Source organism: Pteronotus mesoamericanus, unplaced genomic scaffold (assembly GCF_021234165.1).
Source record: "Pteronotus mesoamericanus isolate MK-2021 breed Mesoamerican mustached bat unplaced genomic scaffold, CSHL_Meso_final contig_44, whole genome shotgun sequence".
Classification (NCBI taxonomy): domain Eukaryota; kingdom Metazoa; phylum Chordata; class Mammalia; order Chiroptera; family Mormoopidae; genus Pteronotus; species Pteronotus mesoamericanus.
Window position 1 is genome coordinate 712,776 of NW_026555166.1, and position 25,823 is coordinate 738,598.

Genomic DNA, 25,823 nt, shown 5'->3' on the forward strand with positions numbered 1-25,823 from the left:
GTATCCCCGCAAGGGTTCAAATAACTATAACACTAAATGAACAAGTTACATCATATCCTGATCTGACTGTAAAATTGAAAAAGGTGTTTTTTTTCCCCTCTTGTTTCTTGGGATACATTACAGGACACATGTTATAACATAATTGACTTTATTTAAATGAGCTAGGTTTTGATTAATAGATCACAAGTAATCATTTCTGTAAAGAAAATATTGAATGAATTGTTGTACCCTAAATGAAATAATCAGTCATCTTAACTCTACTCTTCTAGCTTATTGAAGCTTTTATGCTTCTGTGTATGCTCTGCTATGCGAAGCTTCTTTACACTTCTCCCAAGTCCTCTCTGCCCCAGGTGCATATCACCCCGTTGACATGGGAGCAGTCTCATCCTAGTTCATGATCGCCCTTTCATTCCCACTCTTGAGGTCTCTGTGCAAATATGTACCTGTCAATTGTATTGTGTCAGTACTCACGGCCAACTTCACCTTCTCTGCCTCTATTCTTCACATCTAATCCAGCCCCAGATCTGTTGTTTCTCTGACACAGGTTTCATTAATATTCTCTTCCTCTATAGCACTTTCCTTTGTCCTGGTCCAGGTCCTCATTACTGCTCTCTCGGATTACATCTGCATTTGCCCTGTTAACTGGTTCCTCTGCCCTGTCCTTGTCCCCTGCAGTTTATTTTATGTAATGTGGCTAAAATAAAAATCTACTGAAATTTACTAAATCTACTAAATCTTTAAAATCTACTAAATCCCTCCCTGTTGAGGACACAGTCCAAATCTCTTTCATAGCATCCCAAGCACTGGCACCTCTCTTCCTGTACCCCTCCCTCACTGTGCCTTCCCTGTGAGTGCAGCTCTCTCACCCAGTCAAGGTTTCAGAGCTTCGCACCCTGTTCATCTGTCTAAGGTGCCCTTGCCACCTTTGTCTTCCTGGTAAACCTCTGAGTTCTCCCAAGCCCATCAAAGTTGACAGCTTCCCCCTAGACTCACACTAAATGAGTAAATTACCCACTTCTCTCTTGTGCCTATATTTTTAATCATATGTTTGTCATGGCATGTAATCATTGCTTTGTGAGTATGAATTTAGAACCTGTTTCCTTATTAGATTGTGGCTCCTTGAGACGAGGGAATTCTCAGTGTCTTGCATAATTTCAGAGCCTAGTAGAAAATCCGATACAACTATATGTTTAGTAAACATTTGTTGGATTGGTTTGATTGTCTTATAAATGTTCTCTATATTAGAAAATAAGTTTCTAACAGAGTAGTAGAAGACTAGATTTGGGTATCACTATAGTCTGTTACTGTCTAACTCAATTAAGGATACAGGTTAGTGAAGCCAAAGTCTTATGTTCCATTCCTCTGTGGAGCAGGCAGCTTTGTACCTGAGCTGTTAGTAACCTCAATGAGCTTCCTAGTAGATATCATTGGTTCCAAGAGAAATGAAGAGCAAGAATGTTTAAGGTAAGGTCAAATTCATCTCAACAATTAGACAATTTGAATTAAATGTATTCCTTATTGATGCTAAAAGCATCATTTCACACTTGAATGTGAGATGAGCACCTGGTCTTGTCCACAGCCCTTAACGACCTGCACTGATGCAGTTGACCTGAAAGGCTCTGCTGTGTTGGAAGTGGCAAAAACTCTACCTGGTCATGGTAGTTTTGCAATGAGAACAATAGTTGTCCATCCACAGATCTTTAGGATTGCCAGCCTCTGAGCCTCCTGTCTACCCACAATGCCCCGTGTTTGTCTTTCAGGTGAGACCATGCGCATCGCTTCTTCAGAGTTTGCTGATGACCCGTGCTCATCGGTGAAGCGTGGCACCATGGTGCGGGCGGCAAGGGCTTTGCTCTCAGCTGTAACACGCTTACTCATCCTGGCGGACATGGCAGATGTCATGAGACTTTTATCTCACCTGAAAATTGTACGTATGTAGAATTTACCAAATTTTGCTTGATGTGGAGGCAATATTGACCGTGTACATGACAGCACTGAACTGTATGGAAGATGTTTCAGTGCTAACTACATCATTTTGTCACTTACCCATGTGGTATACCTCCAGATCCTTTCTAACATTAAAATTATATTCAATAATATACTCAAAAAGTTACAGAAAACTCACTTGAATTGTTTCCTTTCAAAACACAGAGTTTGTCTTTCCCCCTTACTTCCTGGAGTATAAAACTGCATTCATCTAGGCTGCAGATACTCAGCATGGTGCACCATCCTTGGCCATATCTTGAAATTCAGAGCAGGCTTGGTCCATGTGGCAGTGTAGACTTGGCCAACATCTGGGTAGCTGGACAAATTACCACCTGTACCCATCTTAATATCGATCACATATTATTTATATTTTGTACCTTCTCCAGCCTTGACCTTATTTAGATATATGGATTTTGAGCCTATCTTAATTTCGGAATAACAAGGAGCCCCATCATACCTCCCTTAGATAGAATTAATGTTGTCACACCACGCCTGACATCCATCATTCCTGGAATGGGTCCATGGCACTTTGTCCTTATTGTGTAATGTGTGCCTTGCTTGTCAAGTTTCCTTGGTTCCTATTAACTCTTTTGTTTCCTAATGAAAGTGGAGCTTTACCCTGTTTACAAAGTTTACTGGACCAGGGGCCAAGGCAACATTCCCAGTCCTAGGCAACTGGGTCTTTCTCTGTCTTCCTAGTTTTTGATTGGTATCTAGTTGCAATCAAGATGGTTCAACCAGTTGAATTAAGATGAACTTTAGTGCTTAGGAGCATGGCTTCTGCATAGAGTGTCACTATTCCATGCCCTCAGTGGATTTTATCCCTAGACAATCAGTATCAACCCTCGACTGATCTCAGGTCTTAGATGATGGGATGTAAACCATACACTTTCCTTTTTTGGGAACCAACTTATTGCTGACTTTGTTCCACTAGCTCTGACCATTCTTGGCATATCAGTTTCCCTACTAGCCAACCCTCAAGGTCTCATTTTCTTTATCAATGGAATGAACAATGTGGAGCAGGTGAGATGGGAAATGAATAATAATGAGAACCTGCTCTCCCCTCACCTGCCATCTCAGGTTTGTTCAGTAATTGCTGAAGAAATTTCCAAAACCACAAGTGTTTTCTGTCAAGAAATCTTGGGCTGGACATTTTATCTGAGTTCAAGCTAATAAAACAGCCCAGAATTCTAAATTATGTACAAACTCTGCACAGTTATGAGAAACCTCAAATTTCAGCATCTCCAACCTGAGTTCCATGTTCATAAACCACAAATCACTTTATGGTTTCTATTACAGGTGCCTGAGGAACAAAAAGACACATAGCAGAACTTGCTTGGGAGTTTTTCTCAGAATTTTCTCAGATAATAGTTCCTCAAGAACCAGGGAGGAGTCTTGCAAACAGAATGAAATGAGCAGTATGAAAAGAGTCTTTACCAATTTCAGAGGATATTGAGAGGAAGTAAACATCATGATTAACCATTTGGCCACTGGAGTAAAACTACCTGGGTTTAACCTTGGTTTGATGTCCATTTGCCTGCTCGCCATGTTGGAACACACCATATACTTCCTCTGTTAATATAGCCTAATGATAGTACAGCCCTCAGAGTTGTGGGGGTTTCAAATACAGGAAATTCCTATGGAATACATATCACAGAATCTGGCACGAAGTTAAAGTTGGGTAAATGGCGGCTATGTTGCCATTGTAAAGTCCCCAGAACCTTTGCAGACTGCATGTGGGATCCCTCTGCTCCGGCCCCACCGGTGTTGTATGCATCATTTAAGCAACAAATAACTTCGTTCTCAAGCGTGTTGGAGGAAAGTTTTTCTTTCCCTCCCTTTTACTTACGTAGTCGTCAAAGGCAACCGTTCAAGATTGATCTTTCCCCAGATGAACAGTCTTCCTTTACTAGAGAAAGGATAGGACTCAGCCAAAAGAAATTAACTTTATATCCCATGTGCCTTTCTCCTCTCTGCTAGGGGAGGCCCTGGTAAGCCATTCTCGGGGAGTGAGGACAGCCTAAACATCCTCCCTGAACTGCCCACATGTCCATAATCTCGCCTTCCCACCCCCCTGTTTTGACCAGTGCTGTTGGGTGATAAAATCACTGCAGCCTGTCATCAGGTAGAGCCAATTGTATTCTCTTCCTGACACAGCAGAATAGAGGAAGTTAAAAAAGGAGGGCTTTAGCACAATCCCATGGAAAGGTGAACTCAACAATATTAAGAAGTCTTGTCAGACTTTCAGTAGTGAAATTTAAAATGAATGTACCAGTATGTATTCCCACCAGCAGTGAATGAGGATTCCCTTTTCTCCATAATCTCTCCAACACTTAGTACTTGTTTTGTTGATAATAGCCATCCTGAAATGGTGTGAAGTGGTCTTTCATTGTTTTTTGATTTGCATTTCTTTAATAGCTAGTGAAGTTGAACATCTTTTCATATGTCTGTTGGCCATTTGTATGTCTTCTTAGGAGAAGTGTCTGTTTAAGTAACCAATATCACCCCAGTAAATTTAATAAATTAAATAAATGATTGTAGACTACTTAACTTTTTTTGTTTAATTTTTTCTTTCTTTTTTAAAATTTTTGTGCAATTACAGTTGTCCCCATCCCCCACTCCCCATTACTATCCTTGGCAAATATATTTTCCCATATGGCTGGTTCCCTTTGGTTTAATTCTTATTGTATTTTTTCCATTACCATTTAGTCCTGTTATATCCCTGCCCCCCCGCTCCCGCCCCCCAGTAATCACTACACTGTTGTCCAGGTCCATGAATCCTTTTTCCCTTTTGCTCAATCACTCCACCCCTTTTTCTCTCCCACTAGCTATCATCCTGCTCTCTATCTATGAGTCTGTTCTGTTTTGCTGTTAATTGAGTTTGTTCATTAGATTCCACATATGAGTGAAATCATATGGTATTTGCTTTTCTCTGACTGGCTTATTTCATTTAGCATAATGTTCTCCAGATCCATCCATACCATTGCAAAGGGTAAAATTTTCTTCTTTTTTATGGCCAAGTAGAATTCCATTGTGTAAATGACCCATAGTTGTTTTATCCATTCATCTACTGATGAACACTTGGGCAGCTTCCATTATCTTGGTGACTGTAAATAATACTGCAATGAACATAGGGGTGCTTATGTTCTTTCAAATTAGTGTTTTGGGTTCCTTCAGATATATTCCCAGAAGTGGAATCGCTGCATCAAAAAGCAGATCCATTTCTAACTTTTTGAGGTATCTCCACATTGCCTTCCACGGTGGCTGCACTAGTCTGCATTCCCACCAACAATGCAAAAAACTTCCCCTTTCTCCACATCCTTGCCAGCACTTGTTTGTTGATTCAGAACGGCTATCATCAACACATTTGTTTTAGTCAGAGCACAACCTCTGTAGTGAAGAGCAGTGGTAGAATGTTGCTATCTTGTGGGGCAAGTGAGGAATTACAGTTTCTGGTGCCATTACTGAATTACTTAGGCTATGGTCCTTGGCACACTTCTGGTTCAGGTCACTCAGGGTTTCACTGTCTGCGGCTATTCCCCTGCCCCCAAAGAAGACAATGTCTTAACAATTCATTGCAAACAAACAAGGTAGATGATTTTTCTTAGCAGTATTTTTGTTCTTTTCCATAGAAGTACATCCTCTTATAAACAAACAAGTATTGTCTGCCAGCATGTATTTATTTGTTTTTAACTCCAGATAAAGAAAATATCTTTTGTATTTTAACAGAGCAGGTTAGAATTATCATCTACACCCTTATCAAGGCTTTTCCAAAATTAAAAAAAAAAAACGAGTTTCTTTATCACATAGCTGAAAGAACATAGATGAGAAAAAAGAATGTCAGATGCTTTCTAGTAGTAGTGACTCTACTGCCAGTTGGTTCCGAAGCTTGAGTAACACCCTATATTGAGTCCTATAGCTTCCTGACATGGTAACCACTGCATGGTTATTCCACCTTTAAGAATTACACATGATATTTTATTTTTTTGTCTTTTAGGCCACATGCCAAATTTTGTATTGTCCTTTCCAGATATTGATTTTTTTTCTCATTTCTGAGGAGCTTATAGGAATGTAGAGGGAATCACCTTCTTAGCAGAAACATATTCACGTTTCTCCATCAATAATTCAAAGTAGATGAAGAATAGTCAAGTTAGCCTCCTAAAATACTCACCTCATCCCCTGCCCTGAAACCGGATAAGTAAGTGTTGGCAAGTTAAGCAGTCCTAGCAAATATCATTCACCCTCTAAAAATGAGTACCGAGTTGGGAGCTCTGCAGAGGTGGTACGACCGGCAGGGTCTCTGCCTTCTGTTACTCTAATTATACTTGAACCTTAAGTTTCTGTGGCCGCTGACAAATTCATCTCTTCATGTAACATACAGATATGTGAGGGGTCTGCATTATGCTACTTGATCTATAATACTTGTATTTGTGTGTGCTTTCATGTGGAACCCTATTTTGAGCATATTTTATTAATGGTTCATGTGGCTGCATGTGGTTTTTGCTACTATACCTGCTTCAAATTCAGAAGGTTAGTGATGCAACAGTGAGTGACATAGTTCAAAGCTGAATTATCACCAAAATGGGAATTTAATGTTCCCAAGCAAAGCTAAAGTACTCATTTGCACATCAGGTATCTTTAAAAATTCCTGAATTATAATGCACTTGTTGTTGAAGTTGCCTGTGAGTGATTCCCTTGCCAAACATCTGGTGTGCCCTACAATCAGTTGACATTGCGTGCTGGGTTGACTTGTGGCACTTCATACTTTTAAAGAAATCGCGCATTATAATCAGTGATGAAGAGGGATATTTATTTCTCTAGTTTCTGAATTAATGTAATCAGATTATATTGTCAGTTTTTAGCATTGGTGATAGCATTGCACATAAACACATCTAGACATATATGTATCAGAGAAAATAATCACTTTTTTTTCTATCCTCAGGTTAGATCCTAGAATAACAATGTCCTTGATTATCTCAGAATTTCTGTCTAGGAAGTGGAATAGAAACATAGAAGACAGCAAAACCTTAGTCAACTTCTCAGAAAGGCAGGGTTTTTTTTAAGTGGCTACCAAGAGCCAAATCTACTTCTGCCATCCCATTGTTTGAGGGCATTGATGAGACAAGGTGACTTTAATATTACCTGTGCTTTTTGTGAGATTAGCATCAAATATTCTTGTGTGTCTTCAGTAACTTATTATTTCTCAATAGTCTCCCATTTAGTAGCTCTAATATGGCTCTTGTGTTTGAATAATAGCAAACAATTGGTATAAAATATCCTTGTCTCTGATCATAATGGTAGCAATTACTGCCCAGGGTCTTAGTATATCTCTTCTGCCTGAACTATCATTCCCCTAAGTTGTTCAGAATTTATTTATGTATTCACTTACCCTTTCAAGAAATACTTACTAGATGTCTATTATAACTTAATCTGGTCCTTTAAAAAGGGAATATATTGGCTCACCAAACCAAAAACCAGTAGGCAATAGCTTCAGGCAAGGCTTGATCAAGGCACAGAATATGATAAGGATTAGGTTTCTATATCCTTTTCTTCAGCGAGGCACTCTTCTCTGTAGGCTCTTTTCTCATAATTTCAAGATAGGTGCTAACTATTCTCAGCATTACATACTCTTTGACTAAAGATAGCAAGAAAGAAGAAATTCTCTTCTCTGATAGCTCACATAAAAATTCCACAATCTTGCCAGTTCTATTGGCTTTGGAATCAGGTATATATCTCTGAGTTAATTATGCCAAGGGGGAATGGGATGTGTTGATTTCTTAATTTTCTCAGCACTTCTTTTCCTCACCATCCCCCAAGCCAAAGATGAGACCTGTTCAACCAAAATGTATTTTTAGTTAATTGAAGATAATATGAGGAAAGGTGATGTAGCCGGGAGCAGGACATCTCAGGATTGGGTCTCACTGAACTAATAGAGATTAGCCTTTCCTTTACCCAATTGTTTGGGTCATATTGAACAGGCTGTGGTCACAGGCTCAAGCCTGAAGCAGGGGGCTAAGTGTTGAGGGTTATTGGAAAGGATGGCCCCATCGAAAGAGCTGGGGGATTTACCATTCTGTTCAATAATGAGAGTGAAACTCCACAGTAACTTGAGCAGGTAAAGTTAACTCTAATAGCAGATTAGAGTGAGAAGGGATTGGCTAGTAACAAGAAAACAGGAATATAGGAATGGCACTACCTATAGTAGCCAACACAGGACTGAGGTAGAGCACTCTGGGGACAGCCTCCACCCCTCCTCCCAACGAGGGCTGAAATCCAGATGTCCTTAGTTCACTGATGACAGAGAAGTCACTGAAGTTCATGCCACACAAACGAATAGAACTTGCTAGAAATCTGCCCTTTAGGGTGTCAAGGAAAACTCATGTAGAGGAGCCACCCTGAAGGCATCCCACAGTCACCCAGGGCTATGCTGAGGGGGACTGCTGGCCACCTGCTGTTCCCCACGCTACCCCCCTACCCCAGCAGAACCTGCTGAGGGAGCACACTAGAACCAGAACACCAAACTCTTTCCTTCTTTGTTGCTTCTCTACTGACAAAGCTTAACATCAAGCCTACTGGGAAAGAAATGCTGTTTGAAGGGCCCAGCCAGCCCGGGCCAGAGGGACCCGTTGTTTGGAGTGCCATCCAGTGCACCAGAAGGGCGCCTATGGGAGCAGCTGATCTATGTGTTTCTCCCACGTCAATGTTTCTCTTTCTCTTTCTCTGTGTCTCTTCCCTCCTTTCTAAAATCAATTAAAAAATATACCCTTGGGTGAGGATAAAAAATAAACAGACAAACAAATAGCCAAGTCATGTTTCCACAAAGCAGGCAGGAAGTGTGAATATGGATTTGGTAACTGGCTCAGGGAAGGAGTGTTTTACTGCTAAAAAATGTGCTCTTGTCATACAGAGGTGTCCAACCCATGGCCCATGGGCTGCATGTGGCCCAAGAAGGCTATGAATGTGGTCCAATACAAAATCGTAAATTTACTTAAAACTTTTTTTTTTTCACTCATCAGTTTTTGTTAGTGTTTGTGTATTTAATGTGTGGCCCAAGACAACTCTTCTTCCAATGTGGCTCAGAGATGCTAAAAGGTTGGACACCCCTGCCAGAAGGAAAATGCATTTAGGTCAGGCAAAATACTTTACCTACAGAAATCTTCACAAACCAAGGAAAGAATAAAGGCATGAGAACTAGAGAGGGAACTCGAGGTGTTCACAATAACATAATTGATTCTGTATTGATGGGGCATAGAGAACCAAGTGAGGAGGGCAGTAACAAAGTTGGACAGAGATACAGGTTTAGAGGTCTGGGATAATGTGACAGTTTTTTTAGACTCTAGGTATGGATTATGGGGGGACATTGAGTAATTCTAAGTATTAGAATAAAATTTATGATTTATATGAATATTTTTGGTAGCAAAGTGGGGAACGTATTAGAAGAAGAGAAAGCCCAAGCAAGGAGACATTAAAAGAGGATTGACATTTTTCAGGCCAGTGAATGGAGGAAAAGCTGAGTGAAGGTGATGGCAGTGTGTATTTTGAAGAGAGGGTCAATTTTAGAGCTATTAAAGAGGCAGAATGACTAGGACCTGGTCTGATCAGACGGGCAAGGCTCTTGAGGAAGCCTCATAATCGGCCGATCAGTACAATCCAAGTCCAGATTCCTTCAGTTTTATAAACTCATTATTTCTGTGAAAGTCAGGCAGCATAGGAGTTAAAAGTGTGAACTCCAGAGCAAACAATCTGGGTTCAAAGCCAGACTTCTACACCCACTTGCTATGAGATGTCTCAGGCAGGATGCATCACTCCTCTGACCTCAGTTTCTCCTCTATAACACAGAAATTTTAAAAAGGACTAAATTAGATATATGCACATTGTGTAGAACAATGTCTGATACATATTAAGTACTCAGTGACCCTGGGTAGTGTCATTTTTCTTGCACAAGCTGAAAATAACTTTGGAAATATATCAAGCTCTATTATCATTGTACTTTATAAAACATGACACTTTAAGAATAAATGACACTAGTATTTAATCATTCTTGTTTGCCGATGAAATCACTTTTTTTTTTACTTGTCAACAAGGAAACAGAAAATGTAATAAAGAAAGTCAGCCTCTCTTTAGAAGGTAAAAGGATAAAGTATGATAATGTTGAGACATCCATGGTCAAACCAGAATACATGGCTAAACAAGAAAAGTAATTAAATGTTAAATCTAATATTCATCCATTCAGTCACTTGGACAACTCCTATTTCCCAGAAACTACTTTTACTTTAGCTACAAACCTAGATCCTAACAAGAGAGTTTCATGTGACTTATTTAATAATTTCATCAATGTCACCCCTGGAATGAGGTCAGTCTGCCCAAACAGAGATGATCATCTTGCCCTGGCCAGAGTGTCTTACTTGGTTGGTCACCATCCCACAAACCAGAAGGTTTTGAGTTTGATTCCTGGTCAGGGTACATGCCTGTGTTGTGGATTTGGTCCCTGGTCGGGGTGCATATGAACGACAACTGACCGACGTTTCTTTCCCATGTTGATATTTTTCTCTCCTTCTCTTTCTCCCTCTTTTCCCCCTCTCTCTTAAAAAAAAAAAAAAAAAAAAAAAGGAAGTGATGATCACAACAGAGTGAGTTACAGTACTTGTATGGGCAATAAATGTTTACAGGAGAACCATCCCACATTGTCTATGAGGGAGGGATCAGGCTCCTCAGTTCAATATTACTGCCATCCCCATATGCCTGCATGCTCCTTAGTAGGTGCTAAATGAGTATTTAATGAATAAATGAATTCTCAGACTACTTTTTTTTATATCAAAGTAAATGAGAGCAATTGAAATCTGAATAACTGGAGGTTGATTTACGGAGTCTGTCTCAAAGAGTTTGACACAACGGTAGACTAAATAATAGTGGCAGGCAGGCTTGCTTTAGGAATAGAGGTAAGGGTGGGATTTGAACGAGCTCTGTGTGAAGACCCAGATTGTAAGAGTTGAAGTGACAAACCCTGAAATTAGTGAGTATCTAAGCCCACTAATTAGGAAGGGCATTCTAATATTTTTTTCTAGAAGTTTTAGTCTTTTCAGCTCTATCTTTGCACAGGCTCCTAACACTAAGGACAGGAAAACCTGACTGAACAAAGGTTCTCACTTTGGTACCATCGCGTGGCTGTGGGTGGGGAACAGCTGTCTGTAATGAGTCCAAGATGACGAGGGTGCATGTAACTAGGAAAGCCACGTCAGCTGTCTTGTAGGGCTCCCATTATCAGTTTATTGGGAGCCCAGAGTCTACTGTCTCCCAGACGGCTCCGTATCGTGACGCCATCCGCATCAGCCCCGCCCCTCCTCAGGGCCCTCCCAGCGGCCTGCTCCCTGCTCCCTGCTCCCTGGCCACAGTGCTCCTCCACTCTGTCAGTGTCTCCTGTCCCCTGCAGACATTCCACGAGTAAGATGAAGCCGTTCCTCTTGAAAATCCTTTAGCAAAAATTTCTCCTTAGGAAGATACTATGCAGCAGCAGGTCAGTATCTCTTTTTAAGGAGCTTCTAATTCAGGCCAGGCACTCTGCTAAATATTTGCTACTTTATGTTTCTTCTTCTTCTTCTTTTTTTTTTTTAATATGTAATATGCCTGGTTTATTTGGGGAGAGGGTAGAAAGGAAGTCTTTGGCTGTTATTTCCATTTCTGTTACATTCTTTGGTCTTTTCAAGTTCTCTATTTCTTTTTGTATCAATACTGACATTTTACATATTTTAAAATGTATCAATATCCTATAAGTTTCAAATTTATTAGTGTAGAAAGATTCATTCTTTCATTTCCAACTTTATGTACCTTCTTGTTTAAACTGGGCTTTGTAGACAACATAGTGTTGAATCTCTCTAAAAGTCCAATCTGAGAGTTACTGTTTAACTCTAATAAGAGCATTTTGCCCATTTCTATTTAGTTTATACTTGGACTTAATTGGTCATGTTATTTCATATTTTTCATTTATATACTTTCTTTTCTTTATTATTTCCTGCAAGTCTTAGTTCAACCTCTTATAGTACGTAGACACTATCTTCATTTTATTAATGAAGACAATAAGGGCCAGAAAGATTAAGTTGCTTCCCTAGATCACAGAACTAACCAATGACAGAGCTAGGGTTCAAACACAGACCAGCCTCGCACTTACTAACATGTCCATCACTGGGATGGGTCCCAGGTAGGTATAAAAAGCTTTTTTTTTTTTTGGAAAGTGTCCCAGTCTCTTCTTCTGTTTTTGTCCGGCATATAGGAGTCAATTTCCTTTCCCCAGACATCCAGAAAGAAAGAAGAAGAAAAAAATCATTGACTCTATTCAAAAATAAAAACTTGGTTTTACATTAATTTTGATTTCCACAAGTGCCTGGTGACTATCCTTCTCCCTTTTGTTTCTTTCTTGACCATGTCCCTTCAACATTCTGTCTCTTCTTCCTCTCTGTGTCATCTGCAGCTGTCTAGTAGCAGTGCGTGTGCCCAAAGTCCAGACTCTGGTTCCATTTATTCCATTTCTGTGGTACTGTGGGCGGAATCCGAACCATTATTCTATATGAGAACTTTCCACACCCTTTTAATACCCTTCTAGATTAAAACACTGAGTACGATTAATCCTCCTTTTCACAGACAGACACCATCAGTGGTGTTTCTTTTCAAAAGAACTTACTGAATTAGAAACAAAATGAAACCAAAATCTGGATTCTTCAGAGAAAAACCACTAAGAAAATAAGTTATGTGTATCACAACAAAATAAATACTCCAAATTTGCCCAATTAACAATGGGTGAGAAGCCTTTTTATATACATATATTAGAAAACAAATCTAAGATTTAGCCCTGTCTGAGATAATCATTTTGCTTTTCTCTGGAACCAGTTTTTATGTCCTGAGGAAAGATTTACAACTCACACAATAGGAACAAATTAACTGCCCAGGTGTCCTCTCTGTGATGTTGATAGCCATGTAAATGACTATAAACCCATTAGAAAGTAAGACATCACTGGTCTGTTGTCTTAAAGATTTAAGATGTGAGATTCTCATTAAACTATGAAAATGCTTTAAATGGGCCATCCCATGTTATAAAGTGAAATTTGGTTTGGTCCCTAAATAATATCCTAATACACAAAAGTCCCTTTTTTAACTATGTCTCTTTCTTTTCTGAGTATTATTAAAGCCTGGATAGGAATTGGAAGAGACTAAACTTTGAGGAGTTAAATTATCGTTCTATATTTTTACAATGTGTAAGGAAAAAGATGCAGAATTTCCACAGAAGATGAGAATGGAAACTTAATTTTGTGTGTAGTCTAGAGTACTACCATTCTAAAGAACTTCCCTTACTACAGCTCTGTTCCTAATACAATGAGCTAGCCTATTTAGCAAATTGAATGGCATCTTCTCTAAGGAGTGAAAGTTTTAATGTTATCCCTTATTACTAATTTGTATACACTATTCCCTTTCTCCACTCAGTGAAGGTTGATCAGGAAATGGATTAGACACGATTGCGATTGTGTTAAGCTTAAACAAAACTGGATCTTTGTACTCAGGACTGTGTTAATCTATGGCTTCCCAGCCATGTTAGTGGTCATTTGTATGTGCACATTGTCAAACAACGGATTGTCTGTATGTTGTCCTTTGATTTGGTCCAAATTATAAGAGTCGATCAGAATTCTGCAGCAGGCGCCTGTGTTCTCTGTGTTTCTAATGGCTCCTTCAGAGCTGCGTTCTTTCTTTGCCGGCCTCCCTCTCAGGAGCCTGTGCTGTTTAGCGCCTCTCTGCCAGGCTCCCTTCATAAAAGAACTTTTGATTTTGTAAACACTTATCTGTCTTATGCCTTATTCACTGGGGATTGCGTTCTTAGCTATTTCTACAAAGATGCTCTCTTACTGACAATGACATAGTTAATCAGTTCAGCATAATATCTTAAATTTTAATTGAGTCTACATGTATTAAAACCTTAAAGTGATACCAATTATGGAAACCTTCACAGCACATTAAAGTTAAGGTCACTCTGGAGGGGAGGAAACTTTACTACCTCACAAATCCTCAACTCACAAAGGAATTTTTTAGTGAAATTCATAACTCAGGTCCAAGTCCTCACTGGAGAAAACATTTGATGATGGTTTGCAGGAATTTGGAAGCAGAGCATGTCATTAGAGGGGCATGTCTGCTGCCATTCTGTTCACCCCAGTTGATGCCACTTTTAGTGACAAAAAAATGTCAAATTCATTTGCTTCTCCAGGCTCAATATTTCCCCTTTCCATTGGATGGCAAGGTGGAAACTCAGTTTAAAATTATAATACTGTTAGTCCCACACTTAGAGACATTGCCAAAAAGTTTGTTTGCAGAGTCAAGCTGTCTCAATCTTTTAGCAGCCTAGAGGGTCCTTCAGGTTTTGTTTGCAAACTACTTCCTCTTCTGAAGATTTCTAGAAATAATTTTAAAATTCCATATTTTTAAAAAATGTATTGTCCTTTACGTTTCTCTCAAAATTAGAAGTGTATTTTCCTTATCACAATTATAACTCAATCAAATACAAACTATAGTAGTCTGTATGTTCCAAGAGTTCTGTAATTATTATTTCTTATTCTTACAAAATATCCGTAATTCTTGAACAAATATTTATTCTGATTATCAATGCTTGTTAGAGGAACTTCCCCCCCATTATTTAAATGTTAATACACATTAGGTTTTTTTTTTTTACAAACTACAATTTCTAACAATTTTGATAATAATAAATATTACTTAGTTATAAATATGTTTGGGTTTTTTAATCACTTCAGGTGGAAGAGGCCCTAGAAGCTGTCAAAAATGCTACAAACGAACAAGACCTCGCAAACCGCTTTAAAGAATTTGGGAAAGAGATGGTGAAACTTAACTATGTAGCAGCAAGAAGACAACAGGTGGGAAAGATTTTGGAAATGCTGGGGAGCAAATGCTTGAGTTTCAGTATCCTTGTTGCTTTGATGGCCTCACCAATGGACCTGCTGGCTATCAAATTAGCAAATGCCCTCAGAACCTGGGATCACAAAGACTGCTGCTTCCTGTTTGGGGGTTCTGATACCACTTGGGGCCTTGGGGTATTTTCTGGCCCCTGCTTACCTAGAGGAGGTCTCAGGTCACCAGCTTCACTGGCAGGAATCCACCACATTCTTTCTGTCCATTCTGGGGAATTCTCCTGAGTCAAATAAAAAAATACGAAACTGTGGTGTGATGCTGTGGCCACTCTCTGGGCACTACTGTTGGCCCTCACTTTTGTTTCCTAGCCCTGTGGACACCACCATGCATATGCACACCCAAGATGTGCAGGGTGTGGAGTAAAACTTTCATGACTAAGAGGAAGAAAATGTGAAGAAAATGAAAGGAAAGGCAGGGAGAAAGGGCAATGAAGCAGGGAGGGAGAGCACAGGTGTGAGTGAGTCCCTTTGATGAAGGTGGCTGACCTGGGATCTTCTCTGCCTCCTCTTTGTCTAGAGAGAGCACGCGCAATTTTAGAAAGTTGTATTTATTCATTAGGTACCATGAGACTATTGTTTCCCCAAAATGTATTTTTCTTTCTCCCTAGGGGTAAAAAAATTGCAAATGTGGACTCATCAGTTAAAATCATTTTCATCCATCCTCTTGGCTGCTCCCAGAATTCTTCAATATTTTGGGCAATTCCTAGTGATTTTTTCCCTAAGATTTTCTGTAGCCATCCAGAAAGTTCCAGTCAACAAACCTTTGTCGAGTGTCTGTTCTGGGCTAGGCTGATGTAACGCTGCTAGAACAAACTTGACTAAGGTCTAGCTCCTGCCCCTAAAGAGCTTGCAATGCCCTTGCAACAGGTACAAATATGTGATTTAGTTTATGTACTGATTTTTAAATATTTTAAGAATTCTCTGTTCAAATAGAATCTTGTGCGGTAGCCCCGATGTAATGCGGGTGGGAGTGAAGTTATTCAGAAGCACAGATGTGAGACCAAAAATGAAAAAGCCACTGACTTTTTAAACAACTGAAAAGGAACACAATGAGTCTTGATCTCAGTGTCCAAGGGGGAGGCTGGGAAGAAACATAGGAACCAGGACATTCAGAGTCTTGTAGAGCACTTGTGTTTAATTGTGAATGGATAGTATTTGAATAATTCTATGTTTGGTGTCACATCTCAGATTTGCATTTTTTAAAATCCTCACCTGGTGGTATGTTTATTGATTTTAGAGTTGGAGCAAGGGAGGGGGGATGGGAGAGAGAGAGGAGTGGAGATGGGTGACGGGGGAGAGACACAGACAGACAGAGACAGAGACATCTATGTGAAGAGAGGGAAACATCAACTGGTTGCCTCCCTTACCCACCCCGACCCTGGATCTGGCCGGCATCCCAGGTATAGGCCCTGACCTGACTGGGAATCAAACCCGCGGCCTTTCAGTGTACGTACGCGAAGATGCTCCAAGTACCCAGCCAGGGCCAGATTTACATTTTAATATTATTCTCTATGTTACAAAAAAAGTAAGTGGTGCGAAAGAGGAGAAATTAGTCATGATTGAGAGGGAGCTAAAGTCATCTAGGTAAAAGTTGGCGGTGGTCTCGATTAGGGTGGTAGCAGTGAGAATGAAGGAAATAATAGGAGTGAAAGTTTATTTTGAAAATGGAACACTTAGAACCTTCTGTTGAATTGGATGTGTGAGGGTAGGGGGTGACGGCAACCAGTTCACTTCTAAGCTTCTGGTTTGACCAGATGGATAAATGGTGATGAATTTACTAAGATCAGGAAGACTGGAAAGGGACCAATTAGAGTTAGAAATAAAGATTTCATATTTAGATACATTGATTTTGAGAAATACGTCTATGTAGAAATGTAAATATAAGACAGATGTGGGTTGGAGACTGAAACATGAGTCATCTGTGATTTTTTTTACCTAATTTTCCTAATTCAACATTTAGATTATTTTCAGTTTTTTTCATGTGATTAAAGAATGTTTCCCCAAGTATCTTTCTAGAGATAATTAAGAATTTTCTACCTGTCATCTCCCACTTAACATATTCAGAATTTTTTTTTAGCATAGATACTGAAACATGGGACTTGGACCAGATGTTCTGGAGGTCAATAAAGGCCCCTCATGACTGGCTGGGAGCAACTGCCTACCTTTACCACCTAGATGACTGCCTCACAGAGAGACTGTACTCACATGTTTGTTACTCATTTACCTGGGACTAAAATTAAATAACCCCAATTTAGAATTCGTGTAGCTTGGCATAAATCTGTTCTTTCAGCAAAGGATAGATGGCACAGTTATTACCTATTGTCATTTTGCCTTGGCAGTCCTAGATATCAAATATAATGTGTTTGTCTCAGAATTATTTTGACCCACAAAAGAGAAGATGCAATTCACTGTTGCCAGGTCATCCATCTATCATGTACCAAATGAGAAAATAGGAATAAAAACCCAGGAGTTCATATACTATGTAATGATGTTTGAAGCTGGAAAAATATTCTCCCAGAGATACACGCTGGCAACCCCTTAAAGCTAAAAATAAAGTGACTCCCCAGTGGTATTATTTTGATATCCAAAACTAGGAAAGCAAATCATCTTTGAACTACTATTTTTTATTCTTTAAGCCCAATGATTGAGCTGCCATTAAAGGGAGTTTTAAAAAAATACACCCTATTCCAAAAATGATAAAGAAAGCGCAGTCACGCACTAAGCAACAGTCAGAGTTTGATTTCCCCTGTTTATAATTGTAATGAAGTTTGGGTTTTCCAACTGCTGATAACTAACTCTGATCCATGCAAGCTACTTACCTCGTCGATGGCTCAATTTCGGTGTTTTTTCAGCAACAGGCATGGAATGCCTCTCATGGGCCAGATACTGTGCTAATGACTGAAGAGCCACTATATAAGACAGACAAGGCTCCCTGATCTTTAAGGACATCCAGTATAGAAGGCATCTAGTATAGTAAGCATAACCAAGTATGAGTGTTAAAGACAGGAGGGAAACATGTAGAAGGGGCACAGCTTAGAGGGCTGGAAGGAGAGTGGGCTCCAGGAAGATGGGTCAGGTCAGGTGAATGGCTAGGGTAGAGGAGGGATGCTCAGATATTTCACACAGAAAGAACTCCATGTGCAAAGCACTGACAGCTAGAGAGAGCGCCAGGGAGAGTAGATGGCTTCTAAAATTCGGTGTGGTTCTCAGCCTCTGTGGCTCTAAGTTCTGTTACAAACACTCCTATAGAAAGTGTCATGGATGTGACAGGTTTCGTGTTTTGCGCACACAGGAGCTGAAAGACCCTCACTGTCGGGATGAGATGGCCGCAGCCCGGGGGGCCCTGAAGAAGAACGCCACGATGCTGTACACGGCCTCCCAAGCCTTTCTCCGCCACCCAGATGTTGCCGCCACGAGAGCCAATCGTGATTACGTGTTCAAACAAGTCCAGGAGGCCATTGCTGGTATCTCCAATGCTGCTCAAGCTACCTCGCCTACTGACGAAGCCAAAGGCCACACGGGCATCGGCGAGCTGGCTGCTGCTCTGAATGAATTTGACGTAAGCATCCGAGTGACGTACACTGAGGGCTGCACACTTCCATTAAAAATAATACACTGGGGATGCAGGGCCGCCATCGTGGTATATATATTGATCGACCCGCTTGGAGGCTTTTGGTAGTGTGATAAACCACGTAATGTGTCTCTGCTGTTAAACAAACATCTTCAAGTCAGAAAGCTTTTCTGAAAGAAAAGGTGTACTGCCAGCCCAAAAAGGGACCAGGACCTGGGACACACAGCCTAAATCACCAGCACTGGGGCTGGATGGAGAAAACTATGTCCACTGTCTTGGGCCTTACGGGACTCTTGTATACAATGAGTTTGGGGAAGAAAGATGTAAGTTGTTGTGAAAGAATTTACATTGGCCACAGTTAAGGAGGGCAGAGGAAAGTGAAACAGGGCTAATTCTGGGATAAGTGGCTAGTCTGTAAGGAAGAAATGTTTACTCTTTTAGATTGGTTGTGCTCAATAGTCTGAAAAATTCATGCCTAAGCAGAATGCAGTAGAGTCTGGTAGTTGGCTATTCCTTTTTAGATAAAAGCTGAAATAGCTGCCTGGAAGTTAATTAAAATTTTCAGCATACGTTCAGGAATATGAACAGTCTTTTGTTGGCTTCTGGCCACTGACTCCATTAACTAACTCCTTGCCCCTTTTCAGCTTGCTATAACTTAATCTGAGACAGCTCAGGTTTTTTTCTCTTATCACTGTTATTAGGAATTTGACACATTGGCAGACCCTAGTTTACTCGTCTTTAAAGGAACCATGGTTAAGAGGGGCCGATCCCATGCAAGTGTTATAGAAATCTTGGACACTATCAACCTTCCTACCTCATAGGCTATTTTAGGGACAGTTCATCATTTGAATGATAAAGGGACAAATGTCATGGACATCTTAGGTGTAGGTTACATTTCTGCTGTACCTGGGTGAAGAATTGTCCTCAACTTCTTCCTTTTAAATCGGTGGCAAGCAAACTCTGTTGCTCTCTGATCCCATGTGGGATCCTAGTCTTTATGTTGTCTCTTTGGGTAGCAGCACCTCTGCTTCTTCCATGAGTGGCCCACATTCTGCACCTGCTGTTTCTGGAGGTTTGTCCCAGGGAGGATGACTCATTGCTCCTTGGCATATTCAAGGTATCAAGTCCATGAGAGGGGCTCATGTCAGGAGCACCCCAGTGTGACAGCCCTTGCCACCCCAGGGTCAGCATATGGACTTAGCTGCGAGAAGCTGGAATTCAGCTGAGTTTATATTATAATCAGTGAAAGTCTCCATGGTTTGCGAGAGCTACAAAGACTTATAAATAATCAGCATCTACTTTCAAGGGTTATATGTTCCTGTAGGGGAGATGAGGGAGGTAGAGTGTGTTCAATACCCTTTAAGTGATAAAACACAATGTAATAGGAATTCACAGGAATGGACGAGGTTCCTCACCAGTTGTGGAGAAAGCTTGCTTTGGATATGTTGACAGGATGTTTTGGCAGGTTGTGACTGGCAGGCTGCTAGAAAAGAGAGTTGGAGCAAGTGTTTATTAAAGGTGGGTGGTATAATGTAGGGATGATTATATTATTTTACATTCAGATAACTCTGCAGTTTTCACAGGGTCTCTCCTCTTTCCCTTATTTTTCAGTTAGTAAAAATACAGGGTCCAGCAGAAGTAATGCCTGCTTGAGTGTGGTTGGTAGGGTAATAATACGGGTGTAATAATTTATAGTTTTAATTTTAACATTTCACTTGAAATGCCATATGGTATGCTTGAGCGTGACATTGTTATGTTACAGAATTACATTCTTATTATTGTGTAATGAAATATTTTGTCATAAAAAGGGGCCATTATTTGCGCCAGACTCTGTGTGTGTGTGTGTGTGTGTATACACAATAATTTGGTGTATACACACAGACACACACACACACGTGTGTGTGTGTGTGTATCTCAGACCATATATTACTCTCTAAGATTTTTTGTAAGGATTAATTCTGATAATAAATTTAAAGCATTTACCACAGAAATTTGGCCTTAAAGTATAACTTTATTCACAAAGGTTAAGGGGACAACTGATAATTTATTGGAACTAATAAGAATTTGTAAGGTTATCAGTTTTAAAATAAACAAAAGCCATCACTAGATTTCTATAATAAAAAAAAAGGAATAATGGGAAAAGACATCCTGTTCATGAAGTATGCAATAAAAATAATTTTTGGCTTTGTTTCACTAGTTAATTTAATTCTCTATTCCATGTTAGAAATAATCCTGATATAGATATATAATAACAACCTTAAGAAAGAAAATTACATTGTTTTACTGAAGAGCAAGTTATATTTTTTGGTAAATGGTGTTATGATCACAGGTAGGAGAACTATTGACCCTATCAATATTCATAATATTCAGGTAGTCCCAGGAAAAAATTTAGAGTTCTTTTGAAACTTGACAGAGTGGTGATAAAGTTATTTTTTTTTCTTTTCTTTTTTTCCCTTTCCTCAAACAAAAACGAATGAGCCTATATTTTAAGGAAGTGAAAATAAGCGAGCCATGCACTCTGATATTAATGCATTATAATACTACATTAATTTTTAAAGTGTGCATTAGAACAACAAAAAAAGGCCTCATCTGTTAAACAGAATAGAAAATTAAAATCTCCGATACAGTTATTTTATGAAATGGAGCTTTTAAAAATTAACAATAGGTAGATTAGCCATATTTTGCCAAAAGTTAATTTTTCTAATCATAATTTAGTTTACCATCAAAAAGTAAAGAATAAAACCTAAGTGAGGCTGTGGCAATGCAGCCGTCCACAGACCCTTCAGCTGCTGCCACCTTCTGCCCAAGAGCGAGAACGTCAGCTCTCCGTTTTTGTATCTAGACCATTTTTCGTAAAAGGAGCTTTTACTGAAAGTTAATTTAACAATTGAGGCCTCACTGAGAGTATTGCAAGTGGCTTTGGATTCATAAAACTTAAGGGCGTGTGGGGAAAAACACTTAAGTATATCGAGATTTGTTAAATTTTCAACTGTTTTACTATAGTAGTATCTTCTCATGATGCCCAATTAAAGCTTTAGGACCTTAACAAATGAATATATCAACTGAAGGTTTTTTTAATACCATATACTATATAACTAATTTTCTAATTACATTTTATTCACTTCATGTTATTACATATATAAAACCAAGCAATTTTTATTACTTATTACATAAGTGCATTATATGTTACCTAAGTAATTATATATCTTATTAGCTTAGTATATTAAACAAGTAATATTTTATTTAAAATATATACTGGTTCTTAAGCTATATAAATTGCATAAAGCATTATCTAATTTTAAAATTTTATTTCTCAGAGCCTGACAAAAAATCAAATTGTGGAGCTGTCTATATTGGCAGGTTATAGATAGTAATTTCATTTGGCATGGTTCCCTAAAAATTGTTATGTAGTGAATGCAGTTTTACTACTTTCTCAAAAGTAGTAATGCTAGTAAAGTATTATGAAATATTACAGCATATAAGATAACTAATCAATTGTAGATGTCCTATCATTTCTGACACCAGCAAACCTAGAAGTCCTTAGTGATATTTGAGATTCTTTTACTAAAAATGATGTTCTATTTCACTTTCTGCTGTAACAGAATTATACATTTCTTCCTACAATTGCATAAGGAATAATTTGGTATTTTTTATTTCCCAAGCACACTGGCTTCAAATTGATTTAGAATTCAAGGGCACCTGTCTTGAATTCTAAATGCTATTCTCAGCTATTAAACAAATTGATATTACATCAAGTGGAAAACTTCACTCAAACATTCTGTGGCTTACTTTTCTGTCAATCCTTTCCTGATGCTTGGTTTAGTGGCTTGCCAATGCAATGGAGATTTTTAAAAGTAAACTGTCTTTGGGATCCTGAAGTGAAAGGAACCACAGAAATACAAAACATAATTTCATAGTCAGTGTGCCTAACATGCTCTAATGTTGAATTTGAAGATTATTTTGTATTAATAGCCCTCAATGTGTCAAATCCAGTTTTATGGGAGGTTGGATGCAGCTAGGACTGAGAGTTTGGTAGTTGATTAAGCATAAGGTAAAAATTTGTATTTTTATATTAATTTGTCTAAAGTATAGGATTGACTTATGATATGGTAGTTATGATTATAGCTCAATGCTTGGTGACCTATTTTTTGGTATTGTCATTCTGCCTGTTAATACTTGATGCAGTGACTTTTGAAGCAAAAGAAACTTAGTATTTTAATAACTTGAAACTGTCAAGAGCACTTCTTATGATATAACAGCGAAAAGTTAAATGTTTGCTAGTCAATGGAAAAATCACCCTATCATAACATGTGACAGTTTGAGGTGGTTAATTTTATCTAGTGAAACTATCTACTAAAGAATGCTGAAAAGCATTTTAAAAAATCTAATGACTGCTCAAAATTAAATCATATTATAATGTCAATTTTGACTGCAAGAAAACTTTCAAGAGTGAAAGAGGAAAATTAAATTACTCCTACAGAATTTCTTTTCTGAAGCTTCTTTGTAGATGAAGATTACTTTGGAAAAAATGGAAGTTAATACCATTCATGATTCAGTCTTTATAATCGATAGCTATTTTCTTTTCAAAGTTAATGATTCTTTTAAATCAGATAATAAATGTTATCTCAAATGCTCTCTCTACTTGTGACCTTGCTTCCTTCATTTCCCACTTGCCCTAGGAATTTGCTAGATTAAAAATTTTCTTTTTCTTGTACATTTAGTTCCATCCCCTCAGCCTACAGAAAAATGTATTTCTCTTATAGAGCCTAAAAATAAAGTGTTAGGCTACCATATTACCATATTCTCATATTTTACTTTTTTGACAGAGTGCTTTAAGGGGTAGATTCTAATCCTTGGTTCCATTTCTTGGCTGCCAACTAGCTCTTACCTCTTTCAGCCTCGCCATCTAACCCTACTCGGCCCTTCCTCTGTGACGCTTCTGAGAGTCTCTAGGGACGCCTTCTTTATGAAGTCTATGTGCCTCTATTTTCCAGTTTTTAACTGCTTAGACTTTGGAAGGGGCATTTATAACAGTATTAACCATACTTCTTGCAAGATTTTAATCTATGTACTTGAGAAATAGGACAATCTGGTCTCAGCCACATTGAACTGCAATGTCACCATGACATACCAACTTATTATAAGATGCCCTTCCTATTTTTAACCTACTTTTTCATACCCCCTTCATCTTCTTAGATTTTCTTTATCTTTTTTCTTCTCCTTAAATATGTTTTCTTTTCTTCGTCTAATAATTCCCTTACTGATCTAGTGTTCTAGTGGATGGAAATATTGGAATGTGAGCATAAGAAATAATGAGATGTCTACAATCACAGGCCTATGGGGAAAGCAAGGGTCTCTACCTGACAAGATTAGGGGACCTAGGCTAACTGCGCCAATGAGAGAATTGTCCCCTGGGGATTACCTCCATGGTCCAGCAGTTACTGCCCAGAGGTTATGCCAACTTTGTACTCTTCTCAGGTGAACACAGATATTCTAGGGGCAGGGGGCGGGCCGGTAAGGAGCAAGAATTCAGATTTCAGAAGTCATTTCACAGCAGGGCCCAGCCTGCTTTGGGGACATGGAGAAGAGCTTCCTGGATAGTGGATACCTGACAGTAACCAGGGATCCAGGGTTGGGATTTAGCTCCTGTGAAGAGCTGAAGTGCGCAATAGGTAACCCAAATACATGACCTCAGAGAAGTATGCTGAAGGACAAGGTGAGTTTGTCTGCAGTCCCCCTACTCCAAATATCACTCTTACATATATTCTGAATAGTGAGATAATTTTTCATTGTTCCTAGACACAGACTGGTGCTCCTGGGAAAGTTCTAGTCCTCTGAGGAGCCACAAATCTGAGCTCCAGCCGGCTCAGTGATTTTTACAGGGTGTTATTGACTACTGGTCTCTACATCAGGAAAGGAGAAATGCCTCCCTGGCCAAGTAAATTTTCACAGAGCATCTTGTTCAGTCCCTTCCCAGTTCTAATCCTCTCTTCTGCTGTGGAAATCAACATAGTTATTTATCAAAGAAACTTATCCCAAGCCTCATCTCCTTCTTTGACATTCTGTAAAGTCATTTTGGCTGAAGGTCTCTGGGAACACCCATATTAGGGTCTGAAGATTGAAAGTTTCTTACATATTACATTACATTAGAATCAGGGCAGGTAGAAGAGAGGAGAGCACCCTATAGAAATACTAAACATACTGATAAAAAAATGCAATATATAGCTAATGTTCTAAAGCAATTAGCAAGCAGGAGGCCAAATCCACAAAAATGAAGGTCAGTAAGAAGGACCATTTAGCTTCTGGTAAGCAATTTCAAACTCCTAATTTAGGTACTAAAAAGATAGAGCAGACAAACTCAGCAATTTTCTCCCTTTCTTAACGCATGCTGATATTGTCAAAGGATTAACATCTGTACAGTTACTGTGACTATTTTTCTTTAATACTTTAATTACCACTTCTTAATAATGATGTCTGCTCTATTGCTCTGAAGTAATTTCTTCTTAACAGCTATTGGAAGTAGCCCAAGACATTGGAAAGAACCCAGGGCTTGGACTGGGTATCTGGATCTTACTCCAAGCTCTGCAAATAACTAAGGATGTGTGATATTGGGTTACTGAGATAACATCTCTAGGCTCTTGCACTAAGGATTAGGCACAGGAAGGCTAAGATCTTTTATTGAGAGCTTACAGTGTGCCACGTGAAATACAAGAATGAAGGTGTGCAAGATGTGAAAGAGAATTGCTTAGTAAACAGCTTGTGTACATGCTGTGATATACACTTACATATATAGTATGAACTTCATCTACTCTGTGTGTGTGTATTTGTGGGATGAGGTTAGGAAGGGTGAAATCATAGAAGTGTTCCTGGAGGAGGCAGTGCATGAATGAGAGTGTTTCCCAAGGGGAAAGAACAGCATTGCCTATAGAAGCCTGATGGTAGAGAGTCCGTAAAGTATTCAGCCCAGGGATGGAGCCCAGGGGATGAGGAGAAATCAGGCCAAGTGCATGAGCTGGGGGCAGGTCCTGGAGAGCCTTGTAGGACCTGCAAGGGGCTGAATTTCAAGAGCATGAGGAAGGTTGCTAGTGATCTAAGCAGGAAAATGTATGGTCAGATTTCTGTTTTAAAAGATCCCTCCGTTTGTTTAGTTTGTTCTTTAGACTTCACATATAAATGAAATCGCTTGACATTTGTTTCTGTCTTTGACTTATTTTACTTAGCATAATACCCTCTGGGTCCATCCATTCTGTTGCAAATGGTTAGTTCATTCTTTATTATGGCCAAGTAATATCCCACAAACAAAATAG

At 39.1% G+C, this 25,823-nt stretch overlaps 1 protein-coding gene across 2 annotated transcripts in view; it reads left to right on the forward strand.

The window, feature by feature from the left end:
- CTNNA2 (catenin alpha 2) overlaps window positions 1-25,823 on the forward strand; it is a 1,090,206-nt gene that overhangs the window by 328,887 nt on the left and 735,496 nt on the right. For both annotated transcript variants that reach the window (XM_054577629.1, XM_054577628.1), the window contains exons 4-6: window positions 1,761-1,927; window positions 14,772-14,891; window positions 18,238-18,504. In XM_054577629.1, coding sequence (XP_054433604.1) covers window positions 1,761-1,927; window positions 14,772-14,891; window positions 18,238-18,504 — 554 coding nt within the window. The remainder of the gene's footprint in view (window positions 1-1,760; window positions 1,928-14,771; window positions 14,892-18,237; window positions 18,505-25,823) is intronic.